Source organism: Lasioglossum baleicum, chromosome 7 (assembly GCF_051020765.1).
Source record: "Lasioglossum baleicum chromosome 7, iyLasBale1, whole genome shotgun sequence".
Taxonomy (NCBI): domain Eukaryota; kingdom Metazoa; phylum Arthropoda; class Insecta; order Hymenoptera; family Halictidae; genus Lasioglossum; species Lasioglossum baleicum.
Window position 1 is genome coordinate 11,254,426 of NC_134935.1, and position 25,908 is coordinate 11,280,333.

Here is a 25,908-nt window from a genome sequence, read left to right on the forward strand (position 1 = left end):
ACGAGAAGCAGAAAGAAGAAGAAGGACGCCCCGGGATTACTTTCCCGTCCGATTCAAGGAATCCAGTCGCAATTAAAACGCTCCAAACCCCCGACTCGTAATTAATACGATTTCCACGGGTAGAGGGAAGGCCGGCCGGAGGCGTCGGTCCGCGAAAAATTGAAAAAACTCGGCCGGGAGGACTTTCATTGGTCGTCTATTACCGAGTCGAGGGAGGAACCACCCCCGGCCGAAATCAGACGGGCCCCCGATTCGGTTATCATCGCCGGTATTTACGTTTCAACCCTGCAGCGATCGCTCTCGCCAGATGACAATTTATTTGAATTAACCTCTCGGCGTAAGCTTCCGATCGTAAATTCACTCTGGCAACCCTTGCAACGTATTAAGTACCACTCGAGGAACACGGTAAATGGAAACTCGTGACAACGGAACATCCACGTGGGGAAAGGTAGCGAGGGCGTTCGCGCGCGCGCGCGTGGGAGAGCGAGAGCAACGGCGAACGAAAGAGAGACATCGGGAGATACATTTATGAATTGCCCCATTCACGGAATGCGAATTCTCGCTCGGCAAACTTTAGGGGTCAACGGGTCGGGAACTGTTAGGTAGTTCTCCCATTGGCCGTACATGCGCTCTCCCGACCTCGCTCTCTCTCTCTCGCTCTCCCTCTCGCTCCCTCCCGCCCGATACAACCCCGCCGTCGATATATCGACACTCTTTCGAAACTTCCGCCCACGCGGCCCGCAATAACCCCTGGATCGTATTAAACGTTCGAGTTAAGAACTCAGCTTCGACTTTCCCCGTCGAACTTTCCTCCGTCTGATTCGTGTTCCGTCGTCGTCGTCGTCGTCGTCGTCGTCGTAGTCGTAGTCGTCGTCGTCGTCGCCGCCCTGAATCTCCCGGTGCAGCCGCCGAGAGATGACCCTCGACCGCGTGGGAGGGTTGGAAGTTTATCACGGCGGATCTTTTACGGTTGCAACGACGATAAGGCGGCCGCCAAAGAGGGAGGGGGGGAGGGCGGATAATCGTCGTTCTGAAGTCGCCGAGAACGCCGGCTGGCCGACCAGCCGCTGCCATGAGGAGCGGGGGAGAGAGAACGCGAGGCATTATTCACTTTGCGGGAGCCGAGTCGCTTCTCGTGGCTGTAATAATTTTCTTTTTTATGAATGAACTTCGCTCTTCGCGCCGTTTCTCTCTTCCTCTCTACTTTTTCCCCTTTGCTGTCCCGCTCGTTCTCCCATGCTCGTGCTACGCGTCTCGCCGTTTGCGTTACGCGAGACACGAACATTCGTCTTCGTCAAAGCTGGAGGTCTACGGTTGGCGTGCGTTCTTGCACCGCGATTTCTTCTACAATCTTCTGTAGATCGTTAGTGTATTTCTTGATCGAAACGCTTCGTAACATTTGCATTCTAAAATCGGACATTTCATATGCGGCAAGTCTCGTGAAAGTGAAATTTGCAAAAGTTTAGAAGAGAATTGTGTTCGCGTTCGGTGGTCCGAGGGTTAAACGTGCCGGCCGATACAGCCATACGGAATGAGTTTCCCGCCACTGACACCGAGAGGATAATCGAATATGCCGAGTGGCGAATTCCATGAAGCTTCGGCCCCGTTTGTCCTCAGGATCAGAGGAATATCTCTCGGTCCTGTTGTTATAACGTGGCTTCATTTCCATTCGCTGCACGACCGCTGATTATGACAATAGGACCGAGGAACACCTGTGACTGCTATGCAAGGTAGCTCGGTACCGGGCGCGCATTGTAATTTTTCTATGGCGACTTGACCCAGGTCAAAAACACCTTTTATCCGTTACGACGCCGGCCGGTATTCGCTGTCGTTCGACGGACAAGTTAATCCTGTAGCTTGGTCGGCCCACACACCCCCTGGTTTCCCTTGTACCTTCGCATCCCGCCTACCGACCACCCCACTCGTTCCAGGATCGTAAAGCGAAACAAAGAAGGCGAACGGTGCTCGAGCGAATGATTTAAGAGCTCTATGGAATTATTAATTGTGCCCTGAGCCGGCCCGGTCGCAAAATACTATAAAACGTCTACGTAATCGTACACCGTTCGAACCCCATTCTCTCTCTCTCTCTCTCCCTTTTTCTCTCCCTCTCCTTTATTGCTCTTTCTCTCGTTCGCGCCATTACACGGCCTATTAGCTTTTTAGTTGGTGTCTTTTCACCCTCTTAACCGGCGAAATCCATCACTGGCTACCTAACCGTATCGCCTCCGGGCAAACAAATTATTCCTACAATTACGGGACCCGGTTCCCTGTTTATTTGTCCCGAATTCTCGATTCCCAGTTCCATTGTTTACGCACATTGCCACGTGCGTTAAACGGCGGATATCGGGAAAGGGTTGAACGAAATCACGCGGTAATTCTGAGCGTATATCGAGCCGAACTATCCCAAACACCTGTTAGTTCTGCGGAATGTAAATTTGCCGGGGGTATAATTATTAGAACAGCCATCCACTCCAACCGTCCACCCCCCTCGTGACCCTCCGGGGGTGCCTTGAAACGAAACGGATCCGAAACGGGGACGATGCTACGTTGCTCCAGTGTGTCGCCAGCCAAATCAGCTATTCCGCTATTTGGAAAGTCTCTCTCGGACAACGGAAAATCCGGGGACGTGTTTCTCATCGTAAATAACCGGGGGTAGACCATGTTCTCTCGGCTGCCTCGTTTCACGCTCGCAAATGAGTCCGAACAGGATCGTTGAACGTTTCGCACCGGGGGACGATTGCGAAGTTGGCGCCAACTTCTACGGGCTTCGGGAGACGCGCGTAACCCCGGTAGCTCCTCGCTAACAAGTACCGTCGCAGACCCTTGCCTTCGAGTTACAACCACCTTTGATATAGTACAGCTGATTCCATTTAACTAATTACAACGTCGGCGACTCGCAATCGCTACAGTACCATGCCGGCCAGTCCAACAATCTCGCACTGGATCGATGATGGCTCGTCCATGCCAATCTCGATCTTTCTACACGAATTTGGAAACTTGATAATTCAAAAACATTAGTTTCTTCTATTAACTTTATTGGAAATTCTAGTCTTGATCAAATTTCCTATTAACCCTCATCCATCTCTCGGATAATTTTCATGCTCCCTCAAGTCTTTCGATGGCGATAAATGCGAACATGTGAACAACATATCGTGTAAATCTTTATTACTTTATTCTCGATGAAGTAATTAGAGCAAAGTTAATTATTCACCGTTGATATTTTAAGTTTCGAAAATGAAGGACGGATGAGGGTTAAAATGGAAGTTTACTATCCAGCACCAAAATCCGAAGGTATAAATAATCGAAATGGGATCGGATTCCGTGGGCACAGGGTTAAAGAACCCAAGAGGATGCAAGCGATATAAAAATCACGTTAAATTTTGTAACGAGGTGTTCATTATGTAAAGCCACAAAATCCGCAGTCTGGCGGACCGAATCGATGCGATTCCCAGACGATTAAATGGGAAGTTGGTATGAGATAAAATAACTGATAAATGTCTAAAACGGAACTCGACCATGTTCAGAATATTTTTGGTAAGATATACAGGGTGTCTCATTTATATAACTCTGCTATCCCTAGTAATTTTGTTATTTATCCAGATACAAAAATATGTTTGGGGAGAATGTTATCGTATTCGGAGGGAGACATAGCTCTGTGAGGGTGAAAATTGTCTCAAGGTCATATTTTCCAAGATTTTACAATCAACGTTTTCTTAAACTGAATGACATGGTTTTTTATTTACATTCTGATAGAGCGACTTTTAAGACGAATACACTAACGTATTATGAACGTCATTAAAGATCACGGAAGAGCAACTGCAAACAACTGCATTTGTCAGCAAATGAGCCAATAGTTTGCGTGAAAATCCATCTTTGTTGCATCAGCTAGTCAGTCATAATTTATAACCGCGCCACGGTTACGTGAACCTTTCTTCGGGACTTTTATAGCGGATCGAGAACACCCCTTAGTTTAGCAGGGTACACCGTGTTCGTCCTCGCAGGGTTTTCACAACCATGGAGAAATTGAAAAGTGTTTCGGGTTTTCCTGGACGCTAACGACGGGACAGGACTACTTTTAACGTGACCTGGCCTGGCCCCGGGGCCGAAAGAAGCGTCGTAAAACCCAGCGCCCGATAATAAGGTACAGCGAGGGCTGGGTAATCCGTGCTCGGATAAACCGATAGTCGATTCCGTCCAGCTAATCCCGTGGCCATTCCCTCGAAAAACTGCGGGCTAAGACCGCGAAGTAACGGTATTCGTCAGTCCTTCTGCCCGGTAAACAGGATACCGTTCCTGAAAGTCCCTCTCGCCCCGTTGTTCGTCGAACTGTCCGAAATTATGGCCCTTAATCCTCGCCGACTCTAATGACCCCCGCGCTAATATTCCTAGTGCCTGGCTTGACCACTTATTGCTCCATCGTCGGAAGCAACAGGAATCGGACAAGTTTACGCGCTTTTCACACCCCCCCCCCCCCATTATCATATCACAGAGTTGATATCAAAGACAGTTGGTTTCCTATTATGCATAAACCGGGCCATTCGTTCAGCGAACGAGAAAAGAGCAGGTCACCCTCTCTCGTTCTCCCTTAACTTTATGAAAGTTGAACTGGCGCTTTCGCGGTGTACCTTTAAGGCGAGAAGTTGATGTTAAGTAAAGAAAACGAGATGGAATCGGATCCATCTGATTCCCGACTCCAACGATTGTCCCCTTCTTCTTCTTCTTCTCCATTTCCAGTTTTCGATTATGCAAAAGCGACCTATCAGAGTTGGCGAATGTACAATCTGTTCACCGTGCAATGCTGATTAATTAGAGAAGGAACATGTCATCAGTTTATAAACATGAGACAGTTTGATACATAATGTAATGCTAAAAAATTTTTAGATATACCTATTGAACTTGTTGTTTACACGAACGACTACATAAATGATTCATCGAGAGCGCATATTTTCATTTCCCCCAACACAGAAAATGGTTCCAACCTTCCAACCAGTGATGTAGGTATATGTATGCATGATAATCTACAATTATTTGGTTATGTGTGTGTATAACGATATATCGTTCGGTGAAGTTTTATGGAGAAATTGAGAAATTGAGTTTGTATAAAGTGAAATTTTAATAGCGCCAGATGTACTCCGATACCATCCGCGAGAGGTTGACTTTATAGTGACACCAGACGCCGTTATGGCATCATGTAAATTTGTGCTATTATGTATGTAGTGGCTGCAAATATTCCACTGGTGTTAATTGTTTTATCATCATATTTGTATTGTGACGAAAACGAGCGTAGCTCCCATATGAACAAACTGAAGCCTCAATCCAGGGATTGTTTTCTAATCAAGACACTGCAAATTTGTAAAATGAAAAATTCGTTCATTTCTATATAGTGCAAAATCATTTTCTATAATGTCGGGTGATAGAAGCTCGTGTGGTGTCACTTCCCACATATTTAGGACCTGCTTTCTTAGATTTCGGATATGCAATCTAACTTTTCACGTAAACATTATATTTCGCCAATTCCCAACAGAAGATTACTTTCGGAAAGTAGCCGGTCGGTATGAAGTTTTTGCAAAGTTTGAACAAAAATTAGGCTGAAAGTCACGCGTCGGCCCGGCGGCGACCCATCGTCGGTATCGATCAAAGCGAAGAGAACAGCGGTTGATTCCGGTCGGTACGTCGCGAAATTAGTCCAGGCCGTTTTCTCCGGTCTCATCCGGTACACGCGTGTCTTTTTCGCGGAACGATGGCGACCGTTAAGTCCGAGACGGCGAGCGTCACGTAGCGAACGCACGCACGCATATATACACACCGATAGAAACCGGTGTATATACATACGCAGGCACGCGTACATCCACGCACGACCGCACACACACGAGAGCTCGCGGCTCGCGCATGAAACGCGCGTTCGCGCGTGCAAGTTTTCTGTCCTCGTCGGTGTTTCGCCGGTCGTGTTCGCTCGGTCGCGCACATCCTTCCGCGAAAGGCCGAGCCGCGAGGGAAGCAGGTGAAAATTAATTGTACGGGTTACCGGCTCGAGTGGCGAAGGAGCACACGGTCTGGCTTCGTCTTGTCGGTGCGCGGCGCGCAAAGTGCGCCTCACCGCGTACCGGAGGACGTGTCGATCGATTTTGCCCTCTCCCCCCTTCCGTCCTCCTCTCCACTCCTCTCACCTTTCTCTTTCGCGCCTTCGTCCTTTCCCCTTTGCGCGACTCTCCGTTCGTTAATCGGCCGCCGTACGTCCGACCGCGTCTCGAGCAGCAGCAGCCGCCGCACCGATATCGAGATCGATAAGGTGTATCCGGTGACGTCCGCGCTCCTCCGCCCCGCTATCTTCTCGATCTCGTGCGCGTTCGAAATATTTTCGTAACGTTGTCCCCGCGATAATATGCCGCGGACTCTCTATCTCTCTCTTTTTCTCTCTCTCTCTCACTCTCCCTCTCCATCTGCTCTTCTCCCTCTCCCCAGCTCTATCTCCCTATCGTCGGTACCAATTTATCGATAAACACCCGATTCCAGTTATGTATAACGCGTGCAAACATACGCGAACCAAACTCATCCCACTCGATTATTCAGGAATCACAACAACAACGAACGATAATAGGCCGGTTTTCCCTTCCTCTCGGTAAAATCGTCATCGATGCCGGATCAATCCCAAAAGGCCGGTCCGCGACGAACGACTTTTTCCTGTCGTCGTTCTCGCCCGTGTTCACTCGCTCGTTCCCCTTTAAAGTTCGGTTACAAACCGGGAGAGCCCGATATTTCGGGGCACGATTATTTCTGGAACGACCGAAAAATCCGTAGCATTCGTGGCATTCGTTCGCGTCCCGTGGGTCGCGCGCAGGTAATATAACGTCGGCGTTGTCGTCTTCGTCGGCGTCGTAGTTGTCGTTGTCGTGGTGTTCGAGCTCCTCCTCGTAGCCCCGCGTCTATACCGTCGCGTCGTCGTTCCGGTAAAATGGGACTCGGAGAAGGGCAAAGGCTGGCGCTCGCACGAGACCACGACCGACCAACCGAACGAGCGATAATTATCGGGCCTGGGTAGGGCGAGACTCGTTCGTTCGTCCGTTCGCCGATGCGCATCGCTCGGACGGGAAAAAGAAATCGACGTTATAGGTGCCGGTCGCGACGACGATGTCCGCGCGCGTATTTACGACGGTAAATACGCTTGGTCGCTGGTTGCCGTTGCCGCCGCCCAGTGGCCTGGTAAATTTATCCGCGAATTACCGCGGCGTTCCTTACTCCGCAACTTCGTACGGCGGCGTTCGCTCGCGTACGGATTTTAGGCCGCGCTCATAAATCCGGCTCTCCCCTTGGGGCCGCGCGCGACGTTGCCGGGGGTAGGAGGGTCGGATTTAAGGGTTTTGCCACGGGTTCGCCGTCCCTCCTTCTCTTCCACCCCTCCGCCCAGCTACCCTGCAGCTCCCGGTGGCTCCTCTATAATTCAGAGGAGGAGAGAGCAGAGGTTGGAAAAACGGCGAGCCCCGGAGAGAGATCCCGGAATCGCGGGGAAATTAAACGAGCGTTCGGGTACGCGCGAAAAAATCGCGTCGCTCGTAAATTTCGGCGACCGGCTCGCCCTTTCCTCTTCCTTCCCATCGTTTCCTGCCTGCTTCTATCGGTTCTTTCTCGCTCTCGCTCTCGCCCTCTCTTCCCTTCTCTCGGACTCTTTCCGACTGTATCATCGGCCGTCGCTCTCGTCGTCACGGTCGCGACCCGGAAACTCGGACACGAAGGCGTCTCTCGGAACTCGCGTCAAGAGAGGGACAAAGAAACCGACGTGACTGTTGGCAACTTTCGGAGCAGAAAGAAAGAACTGACGAGACAGTCCCGCGGATCGAGGATATTGCGTATAGGATTCTATGTAAGGGTAGCGCGGAGGGTTGCCTCGTGGAGGCTCGATGTCACCTTGGTAAGTACGAGGAGCGGAAGACCGGTAGCGGACGACGTCGACGTCAACGTCATCGTCGGTGTCTAGCGACGAGGATAAGGAGGATGAGGAGGTGAAGGTAGAGGTGTAGGAGGAGGTGAAAGAGAAGGAGGATGACGACGACGACGAGGAGGACGACGAGGACGACGACGACGACGACGACGACGACGGCGGTTGAGAAGAGAGAAGAGGCCGAGAGAGGGTCGTGGACTGAAGAGGGGTTTTAGTGGATAAGGGCGCAGAGGGGTAAAGAACGAGAGAAGCGCGCGTTCGACAGCACGAAGGAAGACCGAGGGACAGGAACGGAAGAGGACGAGGTGAAAGGAAAGGTGGGGGAAAGGCTAGGGGAGGGGGAGCCGCGAGGACCCGCGTCGCGAGTCCGCGGAAAGCCGGCGGCGACCACCGCCGCAGTTGAGCGTCGCGATTCGTCGTGAGAGCATCGAGCGTTGGTAGTTCGCGCGCCCCGACGTGTAGTACCGCCGTGTGCGCACACACAACGGAACAGTTAGCTGCGAGACGTAGAACCGGGCGGATCGACTGATCACCGATCAGGTTCGACGGTCGAGAGGGAAGCGAACGAACCAGCGACGCGGTGCGGTACGGTGCGGTGCGGTGCGACGCGAGACGACACGACACGACGCGCGCCCCCCGAAACCAGTAAACGCGGCGAACGCACACACCGGCTGTTCAGTCGAGGTCGATCCACCGTCAGGTGAGGATCGCCGGTGTCACGGTCTCGTATCCTAATCAGTACGCATCTGTTAAATCGCGACTGATCGTCGGTTATATACACATAAATCCGTGTTGTGCATCTACATGCATCTACATCAATCTACATGGAAGAAGAACAGTTAAAAAAGGAAGAGGGTCCACCGAGCAATCGGCACTGGCCAGTAAAGTGAGACTGATCGCGTGATCGAAGTACGCGCCGGTAGTTTCGTCGTGCGGCAAGTGGTCATTGAAATCGTTCAACCTGGATCTAAGAACGACAAATCTGGACGTTTACGTCGACGACCCTGATCGGGTGTTTGACGGTCGCGATAAGTCGCGGGCCAGAGATCGTAGCAAATCAACCAAAATAGATCCGAAAGCGGTGATCATAGACTCGATCACCACGACGGAGGACAGCGGTTACGAGGATCGTTTGCGGGAAGGCGCGAAAGATCGTCTCGCCGGGATGAGGGGCGAGTCGGCACGACCGGGGAAGCGGCCCTTAAGGGCGCTTTCCGCATCCGAGAAGATGGACGCTATTCAGAGGGTACACGAAGGCGAGAGCAAAGCATCGGTAGCACGAGACATTGGTGTTCCCGAGTCAACGTTACGAGGTTGGTGTAAATCAGAACACAAGATCCGAGGCATGGCGAGGAACTCGTCGACGCCGGACAGCGAGGCGCATTCGCCGGCATCATCGTCGGGTGCGAACGTGACCGGAGCAGGCAATTTAGCCGGCGGATCGGCAAATGTATCTAGCGAGGATGAGGGTCCTTGCGCGAAGAAATCGAAAATAGATCAGCAGACATCGGTAGTGACCAGCGCGGGCACGTCGTTCGTCGGTGACGTTTGCACCGACGTGGACGGCAAACAGGAGAACAAACAACCGAAGATCGATTACGTGGGCTTGATGACCAGCATGGCGGGCATGAGACCCGAGAATAGTTCGTTGTTGCTACAGCAGTTGGGCCTGCTGTCCGGCGCCAAGAATTTATTGGGCATATCACCGGCATTAACGCACAGCAGCGCTGTCGGGCTCGTCGAGAACGGCCTCCAATACACGAAGAGCAGCTCCGCTAACGCCGCTTGCCTGGCGAATGCCGCCAACACCTTGAACGGCGGCAATGGTAAGAGGCACAGCATTTCGGCGATCGCACCAGCCCAAATGGACTCCGTGGTAGCGAAGTCTTGCACAAGAAAGAGCTTGCCACCTGCCGCGGAAGCACCGTCGACGCCGGTCCCGGCGTCACCGCGGAAGACCAACGAGAACACCGGTATACAGCGGTCGAGCAAACCGAAGAAGGATGGCAACGTGAGCGGGAACAACAAGAAGGTGGACGAAGCGCTCTGGCTCTGGCTGACGCAGCAACAACAGCTTCTCGGTCAACAGTCGGCCAGCTTCAATCCGAGCATCAATCAGCAGGATGGCTCGTGGTTCTGGCAATGGTACAAACAGTGCAGCTTCCCGATGATAGCGCCAACGCCGACCCAACTAGCGCCCAGTCCGATCGCCAAGAAGTCGCCGAGCAAGGCGAGAGCAATGCTCGACAATGTTCTTTGTAACAACAACAATAACAACGAGAACGTGAAACGGAGTCTGAACATGGACGTGGTCCCTGACGAGGAGGAGATGGAGACTGCCGGGGACGTACCCTGCACCAGCGAAGAGGCAATCGAGCACGGCGAGAAGTTCTTCAAATGGTTGGACAAATGCTCCGACCCGGCGGTCACGCGGCTACAGATCATACAGTTCAAATACCTATTGGACAATCTGAAGGCGTGTAGGAAGAAGTCATCGTCCAGCTCGAAACAGAGCAGAAAGTAGGCAAGAGATAGAGACAGAAGCTCCTGTGATGCTAAATATATATCTTAGAAAGAGTGCGGTTAGAGCGCGTCGCGGCGAACGTCGAGGACAGCGGATCGAAAAAGAGATAGGTAGAGAGAGAGAGAGAGAAAGAGTGTGTGCGTGAATGCGTGCGTGTATATCTGACGAGGAGAGGGCGCGGACGACGGGAAAACAGATTTTCCTGAAACTTGCAGTATCTGAAGATATCGTCTCCAAATTTAATTGAACAAAGCAGTAGCCCGCGCCTCGAGATTTTTCGAAAAATTGCATTTGAAAACATAAGTAGGTTTCTAGCTCGAGCCTCGCTTTTGATATTTTTTTTCCGTTCAATTGATACCTACCTCAATGTTAAATATAAAATTTAGGAAATCTGCCAATGAACAGTTATTTTTTTTAATAGAACATGCGTGTTTTTCATTTGTGGGCATTAGGAAATAAATCGAACATGAAAATAATACAGAACGTTTAAAAATATGTTATGTTCGTAGCAGTAACTTTATTTTCATTGGCAGATTTCATAAATTTAAGCTTAAAATTGTGGTAGCCATTCGGCTTGTCTTTCATTCGTTAATATTCGATTTACAAATGCAATTTTTTCGGAAATTCTCGAGAAGCGCGCGCTACTGCTTTGCCAAATTAAATTTGGAGACGACATCTTCAAACACTGCAAGTTTCAGGAAAATCCGTTTCGAATGCGCCCTCTCCTTGTGAATGAGGGAGAAATAGAGATACATAGAATGATGGACAGTAAAGCAGAGGCTCGTCTTCTCGTACTAACGCGACACACAGTCACGATCTCCTTTTTTTCGTTCATCCATACTTCGCCTATCGAAACGAATTTCCCTTCGCTTTTCGATCTGTTTTCTTTTTTGTTTTCGATTTTGAACCTCGCACACCTCATTTTTCGATGTATATGCGTGTGCCACAGAAAGAGAAAGAAGCGAGAGAGAGAAATAGACAAACAATACAAAGATCGTATTATGACCCATTCACCCCTTCTTAAATTTAGCAGTTTTAGAGCCAGTTTTTTTTATTTGCACTATTGTGTTATCCCACCCCCTCAACCCATCTGGTTGTATTGTCATTTCAACTGGTTACCCGAAAAGTCGGATCGAATCAAAAAGTTTAGAGGGGTCGGTAACCGATCTTTTGCTTGTCAATAAGCTTGTACATAAGAGGATATACCAAATTCGTGAGTGGACTATTGTAATTATTATAAAATGTCCGTAGGAGAGGTAATTAATATCGAATACTCTATCATTCGTTAGCGTAAGGTTGCGCGGGAGAAAACATCCTCGCGGCAATCTAGTGACAGTGATGGTCACGGAAAACGGTATCCGACCGATGGAAAACTGTGTGTTGTAAGGTACGTTCGCAACGAAGACTATTTACACACACGCACGCACGCACGTACGCGCGCGCACGTATTCATATTTACGCGTAGAGGTTGTCGGAAATCGAGACATCGCAAAAAAAATGTATGTTATCCACGGTCGGAAAGGGAGGGGTGGGGATCTACCATCTTTGTTTCTCCTTTCATTTTCGAAATTTAGTTAGAATATATATCACGGTTTAATTATTCGCGCGGGCATATTATAAATATATATATTATATATATATTTCATGAAACGAACGGCTTCACGACGTTCATTCTGGACTGCGCTTTTTCCCAAACAGTTCTACCTCTCGTGTTCTGTTAGCGAGTTATTTACATACGGTAAATAAGAAGTAAGGTATGTGTGTATGTGTCGAACGTGTGGAGCAAATGCATGCGTGACTGTGTGTGGGGAATGTGTGTGTGTGTGCACTCGCGCGCGCGCCTGTATGTGTGTGTATGTGCACGCGACTCGCACGAAACTAAATGGTCCAAAAAAAAAAATATGAAGAACACAACAAAATGGAAAAAAATCCGACGAAACGATTAAGAACGCGATGTTTGTTATATCAATGAGAAATTATATAGAAATACATATATATTATAATATATACATGTATATTAATATTTGTATTAATGTATAAATATATGATATTAATATACATATATATTTAAGGACCTTCGTCGCTTAGCTTTACGAAAGAAAACAAGACGTTGTTCGATCGAATAACATTCGTGACTACTCACTATGCTGAGTGGCTTGTCCAGCGGCACGTAGTCGATATAGTCGCTGACGAATTTTCCGCACCCCTGCCACGTGTACAGTTCCGGATACGGCAGCGTACTTCGTCTGATAGTCGTAGACACGAATTTCTGCACACACACACACACATACACAAGAAAGCGATTAGTGATTATAAAAGAAGACAAACACGTACACGCACACACACACGCGCATACATATACACACATATATCCTTTCCTATCTCGCGATTCATTTTTTGTTTTTCCATTGCTCTTTGACACGATGCTTTGCTATCGTAAGATTCGTTCCGCGAAGTGTAGCGTCCTCCGTCGAATATTTATTTTCCTTGATCCCTGTCGCATTTCGATGTCGTGAAACGAATCCGTTCACCGTTCAAGCATCATCGTTCACGCAAACGATCGTATCGATCGATAATACCGATCCTCGAGCCCCGTCGAAGCATTTAACGCCATTACTTTTGTTGTTTTCGTTTCTTTGGTTCGCAAGTGTGTTTGTATGTACATATATACTATATATGTGTAGATATGTAGAACCGTTGGCCCGCGTGTAATAACGTTTGTCGTGTCTCGTCGTTCCTATCATGCTCGAATTGTACTTCGAAGGGAGAACTTCCTAATCTTACCGGTAGCAAAGCGTATTCATATGAACCGAACATGATGAACATAGATACCGACACACACGTAAACACACAAACAGAAAACCAAAGTGAAGAAAGTGCTGTTGAGGTGTTTGACAGCGCGTGTAAATAAGACTGTGACCGTGCACTTGCACGCGAAGTGCATACCATGTATTGTAGAATGTTTGAAGCATGTACGAATAAATGTATAGCGAAGTTTATTTTTATTATTTAGATCGTAGAAGAGGACGGTTCGAGTATATTAGAAAGATTCCTATTATGCAGTTATATTTCCATTAGTTGGTGAATTTAACGGAAAGAGAACGAACGACGACAGAAAGAACTTTTAGAATCTATTTGCAAGACGACATTCCTCGTTACCTTTTAGATGAAGAGAGATTGAGAGAGCGAGAGCGAGCGAAAGAGAGAGAGAGAGACATGTGCATACACATACATACACACGTACACGTATACTTCTAACGAAAGGAACGACTCAAGAAATTTTAAACGTTAATATCGATATAATTTTATTTATAACGCGTTTTAATTTTTATATGAAAGACGAAATAATATGCCTTTGTACCATGAGTCGAAGAGTATTTATCGAGAGAATACACCGAAAAAAAGAATAAAACACGAATGTATTGTATATTTCTTGACACTTTATTCCTTTTGTCGAACACTAAACCACCAAGAATCAAAGGAGTAACGAGAAATGCATCTTTACGAAAAAAAAAAAAATGTAACTTACACGAGAGACAAAACTCGTCAAAATTCAAACCCGCTCGGTGTATTGAATGATCCATGGAATTGCAAGTCGGAACGTTTCTTTTCGGATCGATCGGAATTTTTAGTGACCGTTGCTTGATTTGTGTAAAAATGATCTTTTCATTTCGATAGTAGGCAAAGGGACGAGCGCCGGAAACTCGTGATGTAAAATGTGCAGAAAAGTATGTAAATATAAATACCCAATGTTACGTACAAAAATCCAAGAGCCATTCGAACCGTTACGACTACTGTGTACGAGTTCAAACTATGCAAACAAGTTTCTCCTGCGGTACTTTTGCTCGACATTTTGATCCACAAGAAAAACAATCGGTGGAAACGTAAAAAATACTGTCGGTAACCGATTCAAACAGCACGCTGAACTGTTCCGAATTGTTAATAAAATCGAAAAATTTCTATGCGTTTCTTCAAGAAGCGAGAAACATTCGACTTCGCAAGAACGGGGTCTTAAGTTAAATATGGCAGAAAAAAATGCGTCTCTGTAAAGTTGATTAGTGAAACTAGGTAGAACGCGAAAGAAACGATAAATCGAACTATTGTCCGAGTCTTTCGATTAATATCTCTAATTTAATATTTGGAAGGTTACTTCGAAAGGAACGCAGAAATAAATAAAAAGTATTATTTAAACTGAACTGACGTTTTGCAGCAACGTTTGTGTATATATCACCACTATCTACATCTTATTTACTATTTAATTGCAGTCGCTCACGGTGAGAATCGCACCGTTATATTTTAATTGAGCTTGGTAACAGAATAAGAGGATTTTGACGAAAATTGAATTTCCAACTTGTAAGTTAATCTATTTTCATACTTCGAAATTTATACCTCACATTCAAAATAGTACAAGATATGAAATAATGCATAACCTCATAATAATACTAAAAATATTTCTCTTACTTTTATGAAAGTCACCTCACAACTGTACATGAGCACTCAACAAACAAAAGTTCGCATCAAACACAAACGAACTATTTGCTGAAATGAACGCGGGAAATTCAAATGTACGTTTTCGAATGTGAGCTTTAGTCAGTTTTTTGTAATAAAAACTAATATCTATTTTTGTTTAACTTTGTACGAATTGTGAAAATATGTTAAATTCGAAATTGATAATTGAATTTTTGTTAAAATCCTTATCCCGTTACTAAACTTAGTGAAAATATCCGTCGATACGTTATGTATGATTTTCACTGTGAGTGACTGTATGTAACTCGTTTTGTGCATGCACCAATTCGATCATCGATAATGTCGCGGGAACACGGGAGTATAGGGAACAGACCGTTTATGGCCGAACAGTTACACCGATTCGTTGGTTAGCGGTAGTTGTGTTTAACTTACTTGCACACCGCACTCGTTCTCACATACAAGCAGAAGCGGCTTTCGATCTGGATATTTCGCGTGAAATTGTCGTCGAAAGTTTTCGGTGTACCACGCGAGCACCTTCTCTTTATCGCTGACAGTAGAGTAAATGCACGGAAGCGTTTTAAGGTAAACATCTTCTCTCAAGTCGAGTTCCGGCCAACACAGTTTGATCGTACCAAGTTCTTGTTGTGCTTCTTTTATAATCTCAGGTGTAATCTTGACAAGACTGACGACGCTTCTAACCAATTTAGCCGAGCCCTGTTCTATGTCCGTTTCGGCGAGGGTTGTTTGACTATCATAACTACCGTATTCACCTTGCTCACCATTATTGGGCATAGTAGATATAACAATTCGTTAAATAACTCTGTGCGAGAAAAAGCTAACAGTTGCAACCTTGTTTGGTACATTCGATTGTCGGTGCGACAGTCAAGATGTCAGCATTCAAATCGAAGTGTTCCGATGTATGATTGTTTGTTGTCATAGCAATTTGACGATGTAACTTCATTCATACTGAAAATGGTACTTAGAGGGCAGCACCGACCGAGCGAATCAATGCGATATTTGATGGTTTGTTAGTTTATTATATTCCAGCAATAGCTTGCAGACGCAGTTACGAACTTAGGATAACTTTCAAACAAATTGTCTTTGCAAACGATTTTTAACATTATGCATTGATTTTCTGCATTGTGTAACAAAACAGTCGATAATATGCAAACCACTAAATACTTTCTGTAGCTTCAATTAATGGACGAAGATTGCGCATCAACAGGAATTGTAGATACAGTTAACAACAATAGGTAAGTTCTTACATTTTATCATATATACTTGGCCTGTAATTTTTATGAACACAGACGATATAAATATTTCATGTCGCAAGAATTATAATACAATCAAAGAATATATGAGACTGCTCATGCCCGGCGTTTCGGTGTTCCCACTTTTTTATACATCATCTTTAGCATGGAACGGAACCGACATTATCTTCAACAGGAAACAAAACCCGTAACTTATACACAGAGTTGGGCAAAAATTTTATTGAAATAAAAATTTCGAATAAAGTGGTTTTATTCGTGAAATTATTCGTGAAAAGTCTTCGAATAAATCGTCCGAATAATTTTCTGCCATGCCGACGAAGGCGTCGGTACTACCAGGTACTACTGCAGGCCGCGGGCCCTGCAGCGGTGCCTGCAGGCCTACAGCAGACCTACAGCCCTATTCCTTATCTTATAAATCTTATAATCTCTCTCTCTCTCTCTCTCTCTCTCGGGATAAAAATTTTAAAATCCTACATTCTGTGTCTACTTACGCCCTCTAGGATATACTGTGGCTGGAGTAAAAAACAGAAAGCCACCGACGGCATCTCGTCGGTGCAGAAGGCCACTGAGTGTCCAGCTAAAGATGATGTAGATTCTGATTGGTTCTGATCCAGGCAAAGCCCCGTAGCAGAAGTAGCAAATGCTACGGGCCCCGCGCCATCAAAAGAGGGCCCCGCACACGGGCGCGTCATCGAAGAGGCGCCGATACATGAACGGGTAAGGGTGCCTGTCGATGCCAGGGGGCACAGAGATACTAAAAAAAAAGTCATTCATTGTTTTGTTTACAAAGGTTGCGCTACATTTGCACACAAGCGGCCCTGATACAAAGCCTGGGTAGCCCATGATAAGATTTGCTACGGGCCCCGCGCTGGCTTAATCTGGCACTGGATCCAGGACTATTCTTGTATCTCGTCGACGACCACACGCTGTTAGTTTTATTTTACGCAAGAAGTAGCACGTCATAATAAGCGTTACAATTTTATTAATAAAAATCTTTAGATACATGTCATTGGTATAAAACATACGCATCGCCGGAACAAAAATACATACAAGCTGCGAGAGTAACATTTCACGATAGTATATATTTTTATTCATAAACTATAAATATAACAAATCGAGTTGATCTCTTCGTAATATATATATATATATATAATATGTAACAAAAAGAACAATGGAATTAAAACATATAATAGTTACATGAATATGTTGCATTGTTCACTCAGATAATCTTGCAGAAATCTCTCAATAAAATTTATGCATTTAGGTCTAAGGTTCATTTTATTCGCGTGTCATCGTGTCAATTGACTTTCTCGTGTTGTATGTTTCTTGTTTCGAGGATTTACTCGCGTTCCTTTGTAATTTCGCGTCATGGATTCAATATATTACAGACCATTACAGACCGACCAACATCAATTCTCATTAGAATCTTGCCGCCACTTCTGTGCCGCTTCTCGTCTCGCATCAGGCACTAATTGCGACTGCATGCCACCTAGAACGTTACTAGTGGCTTCGGTGGCCAAAATAATTGGCTTCACGACTGTCGGTGGTATTTGTCGTAAAACACCACCAACTGCACCAGAAACTCCCTTCTGCTCGTGTTCTTCGCTAGCTACACGAACTAACTGATTTGCTGTTTCTCCCAAGCCCTGAATAAATCATAGCGTTCTATTAAAATGTGCGTTTAGTACATGATTGGGCCAAAAACAATTCCTCAATTATCAAAATTCACCTCTTTCACTAGCGTATAAGCGTTAGCCATTCCTTCTCGAATGTCCAGTGGTTGATTATATCTCTTCCGACGTCCTTTCTGCCCTTTGATTTGTCGCCTAACACTGGGCCCAGGACTGACCATGTCGTAAGTTGTTTCAGCGGTGCTTTGTATTGCGTGTATCAACTTAGAAGTTAATTCTAATGCTGCCATTGCCGTGGACGTGGTAAAACTATTTGCACCCCGCTGCAGGCCCCTAATGATTCTTCCATCTTTCTGGTATTGTTCAATGGGCAACCAAAAGAGATCTCGTATTCCTTGAACTACAACAGGAAAGGGAGTAAACGAGTAATTAGATTTGAATATTCAATGTCGTACATTATGCAGTAAATGGAAAATAGAATATCTATACTAATACTTATGCTCACATAATTGTACCAACGAGTGTATAGGACCTACGCCGCCAAGCAAACTTGGTAGTTGATTCTTTTTAATATCTTGTAACCACTCGGTGAGCATAAATGTGATGAGCTTATCGAATCCCAGAAGTCCATGTCGATGTGTCAATCTTTTCAGTCTTAATTCAGAACAGTTCAGCTGTGCCAGTCCCATTAGGAGGCCCGCTAATGGTCCATGAGTGAGATCTACACGCTTCCCATGATAATCTAATCTAACAAGGACTTCGGGGGAAAATATTACACTCCTGCAACAAATAGAAGAAAAACAATATTTACATAAATTATGCAATCAATCTTAGTTTTATAGTGTCCTTACCTAAAGTATATTGGCTGACAATCTTCGTGAACTTCTTGCGTTGCTTTCACTTTTGTTTTATTCTCTTTGATCATTAGCTCGTCCTCCAACAGTATTAACAGATTCGGATTTATAGCATCGCTTTCCGAGGTATTCGTTGACAACGGAGCATTAGGCGTAGTGTCGCTCACGCTCATAACTGGCGGATAGTGGGTTGGCGTTCCTTGCTTAGACACCGGAGAAGATTGAGGATTGTTAGGTGTATTAGAATTCTCGGTTGTCTGCTTCGAATCGCTACTCAATTCGTTGAAGAACTCTATCAAGAACAATAGGCTGTCTTGGTCTATATTTAGACGCAATGGCAGTAGGCTGAGCTTTAAGCAACATTCTTGAGCACATAATCGTGGGTCCGGTCTAACATGGACTACTTTCATAGCAAACATGTTCGCATGGGACTGTTTTGGTTTTGATTCGCTACTATATTGGTACAAGAATTTGTTGATCTGCGAGGATGCCAGCCTATCCCTAATTTCTATCTCATTTATTAGCAATATTTGTCTTGCTGCTTCTACAGTGTTATCTGGATAGACCTCGTGTTGAAAGCGCACTTTATTTAACTGCAGTTCCATTAGGACATCGTGTTGCCGGCCTGGACCTCCCATTGCTTGCCATTCCGTAACTTCTTTAAAAACCTTCCCTCGCGGTGAATTTGGCACGCTACCAAAATGTATTTCATTGGGATTGGATTTGTTAAAAGTAACACTGTCGCACCAAGGAGATCTGCATATATTATCGAAATTACACGGTATATTCGGCGTTTTCATTGATATGTATACATACCGTTCTTGGGTTGTTGTATTAGGACGAATTATGTTATCGTTAATAGTCACTTGTTTCTTGATTGGTGGCGAGCTATCAAAATCCTTTCCCCCGTACATGTGCCAAACCAGTGACATTTCACAGAGGGTATACCTTAAAATGGGAGCAGGAAAATGTCTAGGTGCTTTGAGTAAATCTGTTTTACCGAGTGGAACCGAAAAGTGGTTTTCTATTATCCTTAAAGATTCTAAACACAGCCAACGAACTTCCGGTACCCCGTGCCTAGGCATGATCCCTGTGCCAGCCTCTTCTCCTAATATACAAAAGTCGTCGTTAGGGTCATCAGCCTCCATATTACATTCGGGCTTGGCACATAGTTCGGGGTTTTTATGCATTTCAGGTACTGTTTGCGACGGCGGATGGGGTTCGTCAGGAAAAAAGAACACCTCTACTCGATTTTCGGCTATCATTGTTTTATCATCCACGTTTGCACGTGTTCCTAAATGAGAACGATACCATTACTTGTGAATGTTCAACTGAAGCGTTTTAACGATTTAAAAGGATCAACATTTTTAGTTCGTATAAATCAGTTTTGTATTATCCTAAAAATTAAACAGCTCCGCTGGATAATAAATGGTTGAAATTACCTTTCACAGTCTCTTCCATCGCTTCCTCCATTAAACTATTTACACGCTCTTCTTGACTCTTAGTCAACATATTGATAGATTCGTCCCCTAGAAGACTTTCTTCATCTCCAGAGCTTGGTACTGTGATACTTTCCATGCTCTCTGTATTCGGTGCCAAGTCTCCATCGCTGGCAAAGTATGTCAACAATTGAATAAGAGCACGACCGGAATCCGAACACGTTCGTACATGGAGAACATTGTTGCTAGCTCTTAGATCCACTCTGGGTGCCCCACCACACATTTTATCGTTTAATCTCAAAGACAACTCGAGTAAGCCTACATCCATAACGCACACATAATCTCGCTTTATGTCAACGGTTTTTTGTAGCTTGTTCGAGATAAATAAGGCGATATCGTCCGCTATGAAACGTAACGTCGAGGTATTTGTCTGCGCTGCGATGTTACTGGATACGCTAAAGTTGCCAAGAGTCACCATTGCTCTGAGTGGTAAATATACCGGCCTAAAATCAAAGAAACTTTTCATTACCTATTCATTGTAAATATCTTTTGAATTGATCAGAATAAAAACCTATAATCGATTGCACAATTCCAAAGGTGTAAATGCAGCTCCGTTAATATTCCTGGAGGACAATATCCAGCGACTGGGTGATGAGCTACGTCCAAGCAATCTGTCAGCTGCTTAAACCATGATGTACCAGTAGTGCACACTTTATGCCTGAGTGTTGCATTCGATATGCCTACTGCCACCCTAAAAGTCTGTAAAAACAAACGTAAATATACAACAAATCGGACTGATCATAATTATTCGTTATATTATTCAGTAAACAAACTTTTATACGATGAGTCTGATGAGCCGTTTGTATTCGAATAGCAAGCATCAGCATATCTTTATCATTGTTGCTTGTTCCTATTACGTTTGCTTCTGGCTCGCTTTTATATATAGCCTTTTGACAATGTCGCGGGGTGTCGCTATTAATACGTCTCAGTGGAGGTGGTTGCGAAGGAGTGGTCATTAATCCGTAATGATCCAAAGACACCTCTTTTATCATGGCACACATGTAACCCAAATTTGAGTTCCCTTTGTAGGTAGGCACTGAAAATATCGTCGCGTCTTCCAATCTTATTATCAATTCCCCCTGTTGACCGGGTATAACATTGCGCATCGAGTCGCGAACAGGAGTGAACATGCAGAGGCAGCCTTGATCTATATTCAAAATTAGTGCTAGTTGACTCTGACCATTTCTTGATGACTTGCTCGGGTGTTGTTTATAACTTTTATCAGCCGCAGAGTGAAATATGCCGTCCGAGTCTGACTCCGATTCGGACTCATATTGAATGCCACTTTTACAAGTAGTGAATCTAAAATACACAACATATTGTACAGACATCTCAAGACAAGTACAATATATATCATTCTTGTTCAAATCTGCTACCTGGGATAGGCTGACTCTTGCAACAGGGTAGATGCCAAATCAAGACCAATGTAACTTTCCATATGTGAACTGTACTTTGGTCTCGGCGCCGAAGGCTCCCATAAAAACAGATCAGTGTTGAATCTATTAAAAAGCAACTCATAAAGATGCTTAGACGGTATCTGGACAGAGACGCATGGAAAGTTGATCTCCACTTGAATCTTAGAACCTCGAATGACTTCATCCATAAATTCTAGCATTTCTTCTCGGCTGCCTGGTATGATTAATTCTTCTCCTTCTCTGTTAACAACATTTTAGATCTTCTATTAGTTACTAAAATGATAAACATACTTTTATAGCAATGCTGTTCAGCAAGCCTTGTGGCGGGCATGGGCACACGCCGATGCCCGCGGCCAGCGGGCATAGATCAGGGCAAAGTTATGGACTAATCACATCATTTGAATTAAAGCGGAGTGGTGAAAATTCTATGTCACGCAATTTCAATAGAATCCTCTGTCGATCGCTGTTACTGTCTTCAGCCCATAACGACAATATGTGTGCGTGTGATGGACACATGCAACGTTGCCCGCCAATTTGTTTATGTCCGAAAGAAAATAGACTGCTCGTACGGGCAATAGCTGAACAGCAGTGTATCATAGGAAATTATTAAGTAAATTTAGTTATTTGTATCAAGATGGTTAAATCCTTTAAAACAGTTTGTTAGACCAACCTGTGTTCCGAATCATCTCTGTCCCCCTGTCCATGGGATGTAGAATGGGGTGTATCGGATTCATGAATCACCCGGTTGGAACTGAACGGTGACGGTTGGTGCTTAGGCGTATTTTCTAAAGTTTCGTCTAGGCTTGAATCCGTTTCACCATCAGAACTATCTTCCAACTGACTGCTCAAACGCTGCGGATAAATCGTGATAACCACTCTAGCCCAGCCGAAGCCTTCGTTGACTTGCTGACAGGATGCATTGTTTTTCTCATCGGTAGTAACTTTGCCTATATTTATTGGCATGTCCGTGTCCGTTTCCACGTATGAAAGAAGCATCTTCCGGAATTGAACCGCGTGTTTTACTACAGAGTGAGGATGAATCTTCACGGTAGAATGTATTTGCGCATCTTTCAACTTCAAAATCATGTAATCCGTTCTTACTGATCTTTTCCACCACGGTGCCCGATTCATATCGTGCAGTGGTCTTAAATCTGGTATTGGAAACCTATTTTTAAATTATTGACCATTTAAATGTGTAACGTGAAAAAATTTTCATACGCCTTCACTTCTGTACTCGCATATTACCTTAGTTTTATTGTACACTGCGTCGAAGATACATTTATAACAGCTGCGAAGTTTGATAACGTTGGATTTTCTACAGCTTGATAAAATAAAGTCTGTTGATTCTGAAAAATATTGTATTTAATAACGAAACAGTTTAAATGACAATGAAATGCAGTATTTCCTCCATAGTGTCGCTACTCTTTTAAAATCACGTTTTATTTACGCGACATTAAGGAAGAAATATTCTATAATATTGTGTACTTTATCACGACAAAACTCACGGTATTCTTGTTTTTTGATACTGGATTACAAACGCATATGGGTTGTGGATTAAGTAAAGCACATATCCTATCCACAATAGTTATATCTACTTCGCTTTTGCATGGCTCCAATTCAATGCTAAACATGCATTGATATAGGTTTAATTAGACTAGCTTAAATTGATTCTATAAATATAGGTCAAAACATACTCAACTTACTCAATTTCTGTACAAGGATGCGTGTATTTCATTAATTGGGCATGTCTAGCGCTCTGAGCATCTTCCGCATATTTAAATTTCATTTTGAAATCTGTTTTATTGGTAAAACCATGATTCGTTGAGTTCTCTTTTTTGAAATTAAGCAGTTCTACATATTCCGTCGGAGATGTTCCTGTAGAACTGGAGCTGTTTGAATCTATTAAACATTCTACAATTTCTAAGCTAGCTAAAGTCAACGTTCCTGATATTGTAGAAGACAGTGTAGTAGTCTTTTCTCTTCCTTCCATTACTAGAGGTGCAGCAAGCAATCTGTAAGAAAACCAAAATTACCGATTAAGACTATTAAGATTATTACGATTAAGATCAATAAGTTTTAATTCAACGTGTACAATTATTTGTGCGCACCTAATGTGACTCAAGTGACAAGCGTCTAAGAGCAATTTAGATGCCTTGTCGAAATCTTTATTTCCATATCCACCAGCTGCAAACAGTCCTAACTGCTTGAAAAATTCATCTGCTGAATTTTTCATTTGTTGTATACTAGAACATGTTAGACCACCACCATTGACACACGTCGTCAATATATCTTCGTGTAACAGAATTACAGCTATGGAAGATACTCTCACATGGAAATGAGAAGTTTCAGCAGAGGGGCCATTGTCAACACTATGTCTATGTTTGCGCTGCTTTGGTACATTCGAAGCCGAGGTTTTCGAGCTAATACTACTGGCGGATATGCTTCTGTCCATACTAGCATTACTGCTTGCGATAGAATCGCTCATCGCAGAAGATCCTGGTAACCGCATTGGTAGGAACTCATCCTCGTTATCTGACTCATCCAAAGATGCTGTTGACCAGCCCTGTGTGTGCCTTAAATCCTACAATTCCATATTTATCATTAATTTCTTGTACATTTTTAAATATTCAATCATATATACTAATACCATAGTACGCAGTCCCTGCGTTGGACATATTTGATGGATAAGTTCTCGTTCTACGCGATTGAAATCGCTGCCAGCCATAGGTTTCTCTGTGCATGCTCTTGGTGCAACGTTACTAATGTCTTCTAAGTCTGGAGACGCTAATCCATGTCCTAATTCCAATAAAACATGCATCTGTCGAGGGCTCAGAAACGAAGTAAAAGATCCCAGAGTTACTTCTAATTCTACCTAAAGTAATGAATATTTCTTTACTTTCTGCCACATATATTAAAACGAGGCATCAGCATACAAAAACATTCGTTGCTTAATTTCAATCATTTGACTTTACCTTTGGCCCTGAAACACCTTCCCCTTGCTTCAACTTCAATCTTATTTCTTGTCTGCCTGCCAACTTAGCAAACATTATAGGATTGGATCCGCTTAAGTTATTAAGAATATTTCCCTCTGGAGGAGTTTGGGTATTTTGAACAGGAGATATTTGTGCTGAAGAAAATTGACCATCTGAATTCTGTAGCAAAAACATTCCACAACATTTTTTCCAGGTTTTCGATTTTATGTATTTTTTGTTTTGACTAAAGCCTCAGAAGAAATATTACTTTAGAATCTGGCGTGGAACCCCTACTCGTTGCTATTAAACTTCTAGAGAAAGTTCTTGCTCGAGATGGAAATTCATCTGTATAAAAAGACACACCCTCCACATAGAAGCGTTTCGTAGTGAATGCTGACACAATATAACTCTTTGTCGCCTGACTGGGATCTATCGAAGTGCTACTCGGATCCAAGCCTGCTTCATCCGAATATTCCAGATTTTTTATATACATTTCTATTGCAACTCCTGTGGAAGAATCTAGTGGCACATGTTCTAAACGTATTATGGTATCTATAAATCTCACTTTCACCCTGCATAAAACTGAAATAAAATTGTTACTAATAAAAAATATTTATCCTGTATATAAACTTTATATATTATACATCCAAATCCATACTTGAGTCTATTGTTTGTGCAAACAGTTCTATTCCTTCCAATGGCTGAGAATTCCCAGCATTATTAGCATCTTCTTGCAAGCATTCTTGTGCAAGCTGCATGCTGGACGTCATCGAACTCCACATAGACTCGAACATCGACGTTCCACTTTCTGTTCTTTGTCTAGGTTGAACGGTTAATCTGAGACTGGTTACCTCCACGTATGTCGCTTCACTCAACAAAGCTGACCATGGTATACTCATGGACATCTCTGCTATAAAACCATCAATGAATTCCAATGGGAGATTTTGTTGTTCTCCCATTTCATTGAGTGCCTATTAACAAGAAAACATATAAAAAAAACAAACTTTTCATTCCCCTTAAAAGTGATATTGAACAAGAGAGATGGAGTCCCTTTAAAGGAGAAATATAAATCACACTTGTCATCTCTTTATCTTTGTCATTATTAAACAGAGGCTAACAAAGAGAAATGAAACAAAGGAAATGACAATACCTGCACATCAAGGCTAACATTGGTTACACGACCAGTTCCATTATAAAGATCTACAGAGAGCTGATCCAATGTCAACTTTTCCTCGAGAAATTGACCAAGATATCGTTGTAGAAGATATCTGCAGGCCCGTTTTTTGATCCCCTGTGACCAAGGGAAACATCCCAACCAAGACATTTTATCGTCGCGTTT

At 44.2% G+C, this 25,908-nt stretch overlaps 3 protein-coding genes across 6 annotated transcripts; 1 reads left to right on the plus strand and 2 right to left on the minus strand.

Annotated features, from left to right (window-relative positions):
• The first annotated feature begins 8,311 nt into the window (after positions 1 to 8,311).
• On the plus strand, positions 8,312 to 14,656 carry Dan (protein distal antenna). Its single transcript, XM_076428163.1, has one exon. It carries the CDS (start codon positions 9,102 to 9,104, stop codon positions 10,458 to 10,460), a length of 1,359 nt encoding a protein of 452 aa, XP_076284278.1. The 5' UTR covers positions 8,312 to 9,101; the 3' UTR covers positions 10,461 to 14,656.
• Positions 12,490 to 15,864, minus strand: LOC143210798 (dynein regulatory complex subunit 7). The gene is given in 3 exon segments (XM_076427990.1): positions 12,490 to 12,729; positions 15,360 to 15,697; positions 15,768 to 15,864. Coding segments are annotated over 3 exon segments (675 nt in total).
• A 1,271-nt stretch (positions 15,865 to 17,135) lies between these two features.
• On the minus strand, positions 17,136 to 25,903 carry Atg2 (Autophagy-related 2). Of its 4 annotated transcripts, none has more exons than XM_076428462.1 (19): positions 25,720 to 25,903; positions 25,228 to 25,540; positions 24,838 to 25,151; positions 24,570 to 24,749; positions 24,245 to 24,469; positions 23,706 to 24,178; positions 23,301 to 23,609; positions 23,103 to 23,220; positions 22,843 to 22,943; positions 22,268 to 22,762; positions 21,559 to 21,837; positions 20,956 to 21,484; positions 20,694 to 20,881; positions 20,126 to 20,625; positions 19,500 to 19,977; positions 18,681 to 19,421; positions 18,335 to 18,609; positions 17,928 to 18,229; positions 17,136 to 17,844 (listed from the first exon to the last, which is right to left on the minus strand). In XM_076428462.1, the coding sequence occupies exons 1-19, from the start codon at positions 25,891 to 25,893 to the stop codon at positions 17,608 to 17,610; spliced, it is 6,231 nt and encodes a 2,076-aa protein (XP_076284577.1). In that variant the 5' UTR covers positions 25,894 to 25,903; the 3' UTR covers positions 17,136 to 17,607. The 4 variants fall into 4 exon arrangements, with proteins under 4 accessions (XP_076284577.1, XP_076284576.1, XP_076284575.1 ...); XM_076428461.1 differs by having other exon boundaries at positions 18,681 to 19,439; XM_076428460.1 differs by having other exon boundaries at positions 18,681 to 19,977.
• Positions 25,904 to 25,908: the final 5 nt, after the last annotated feature.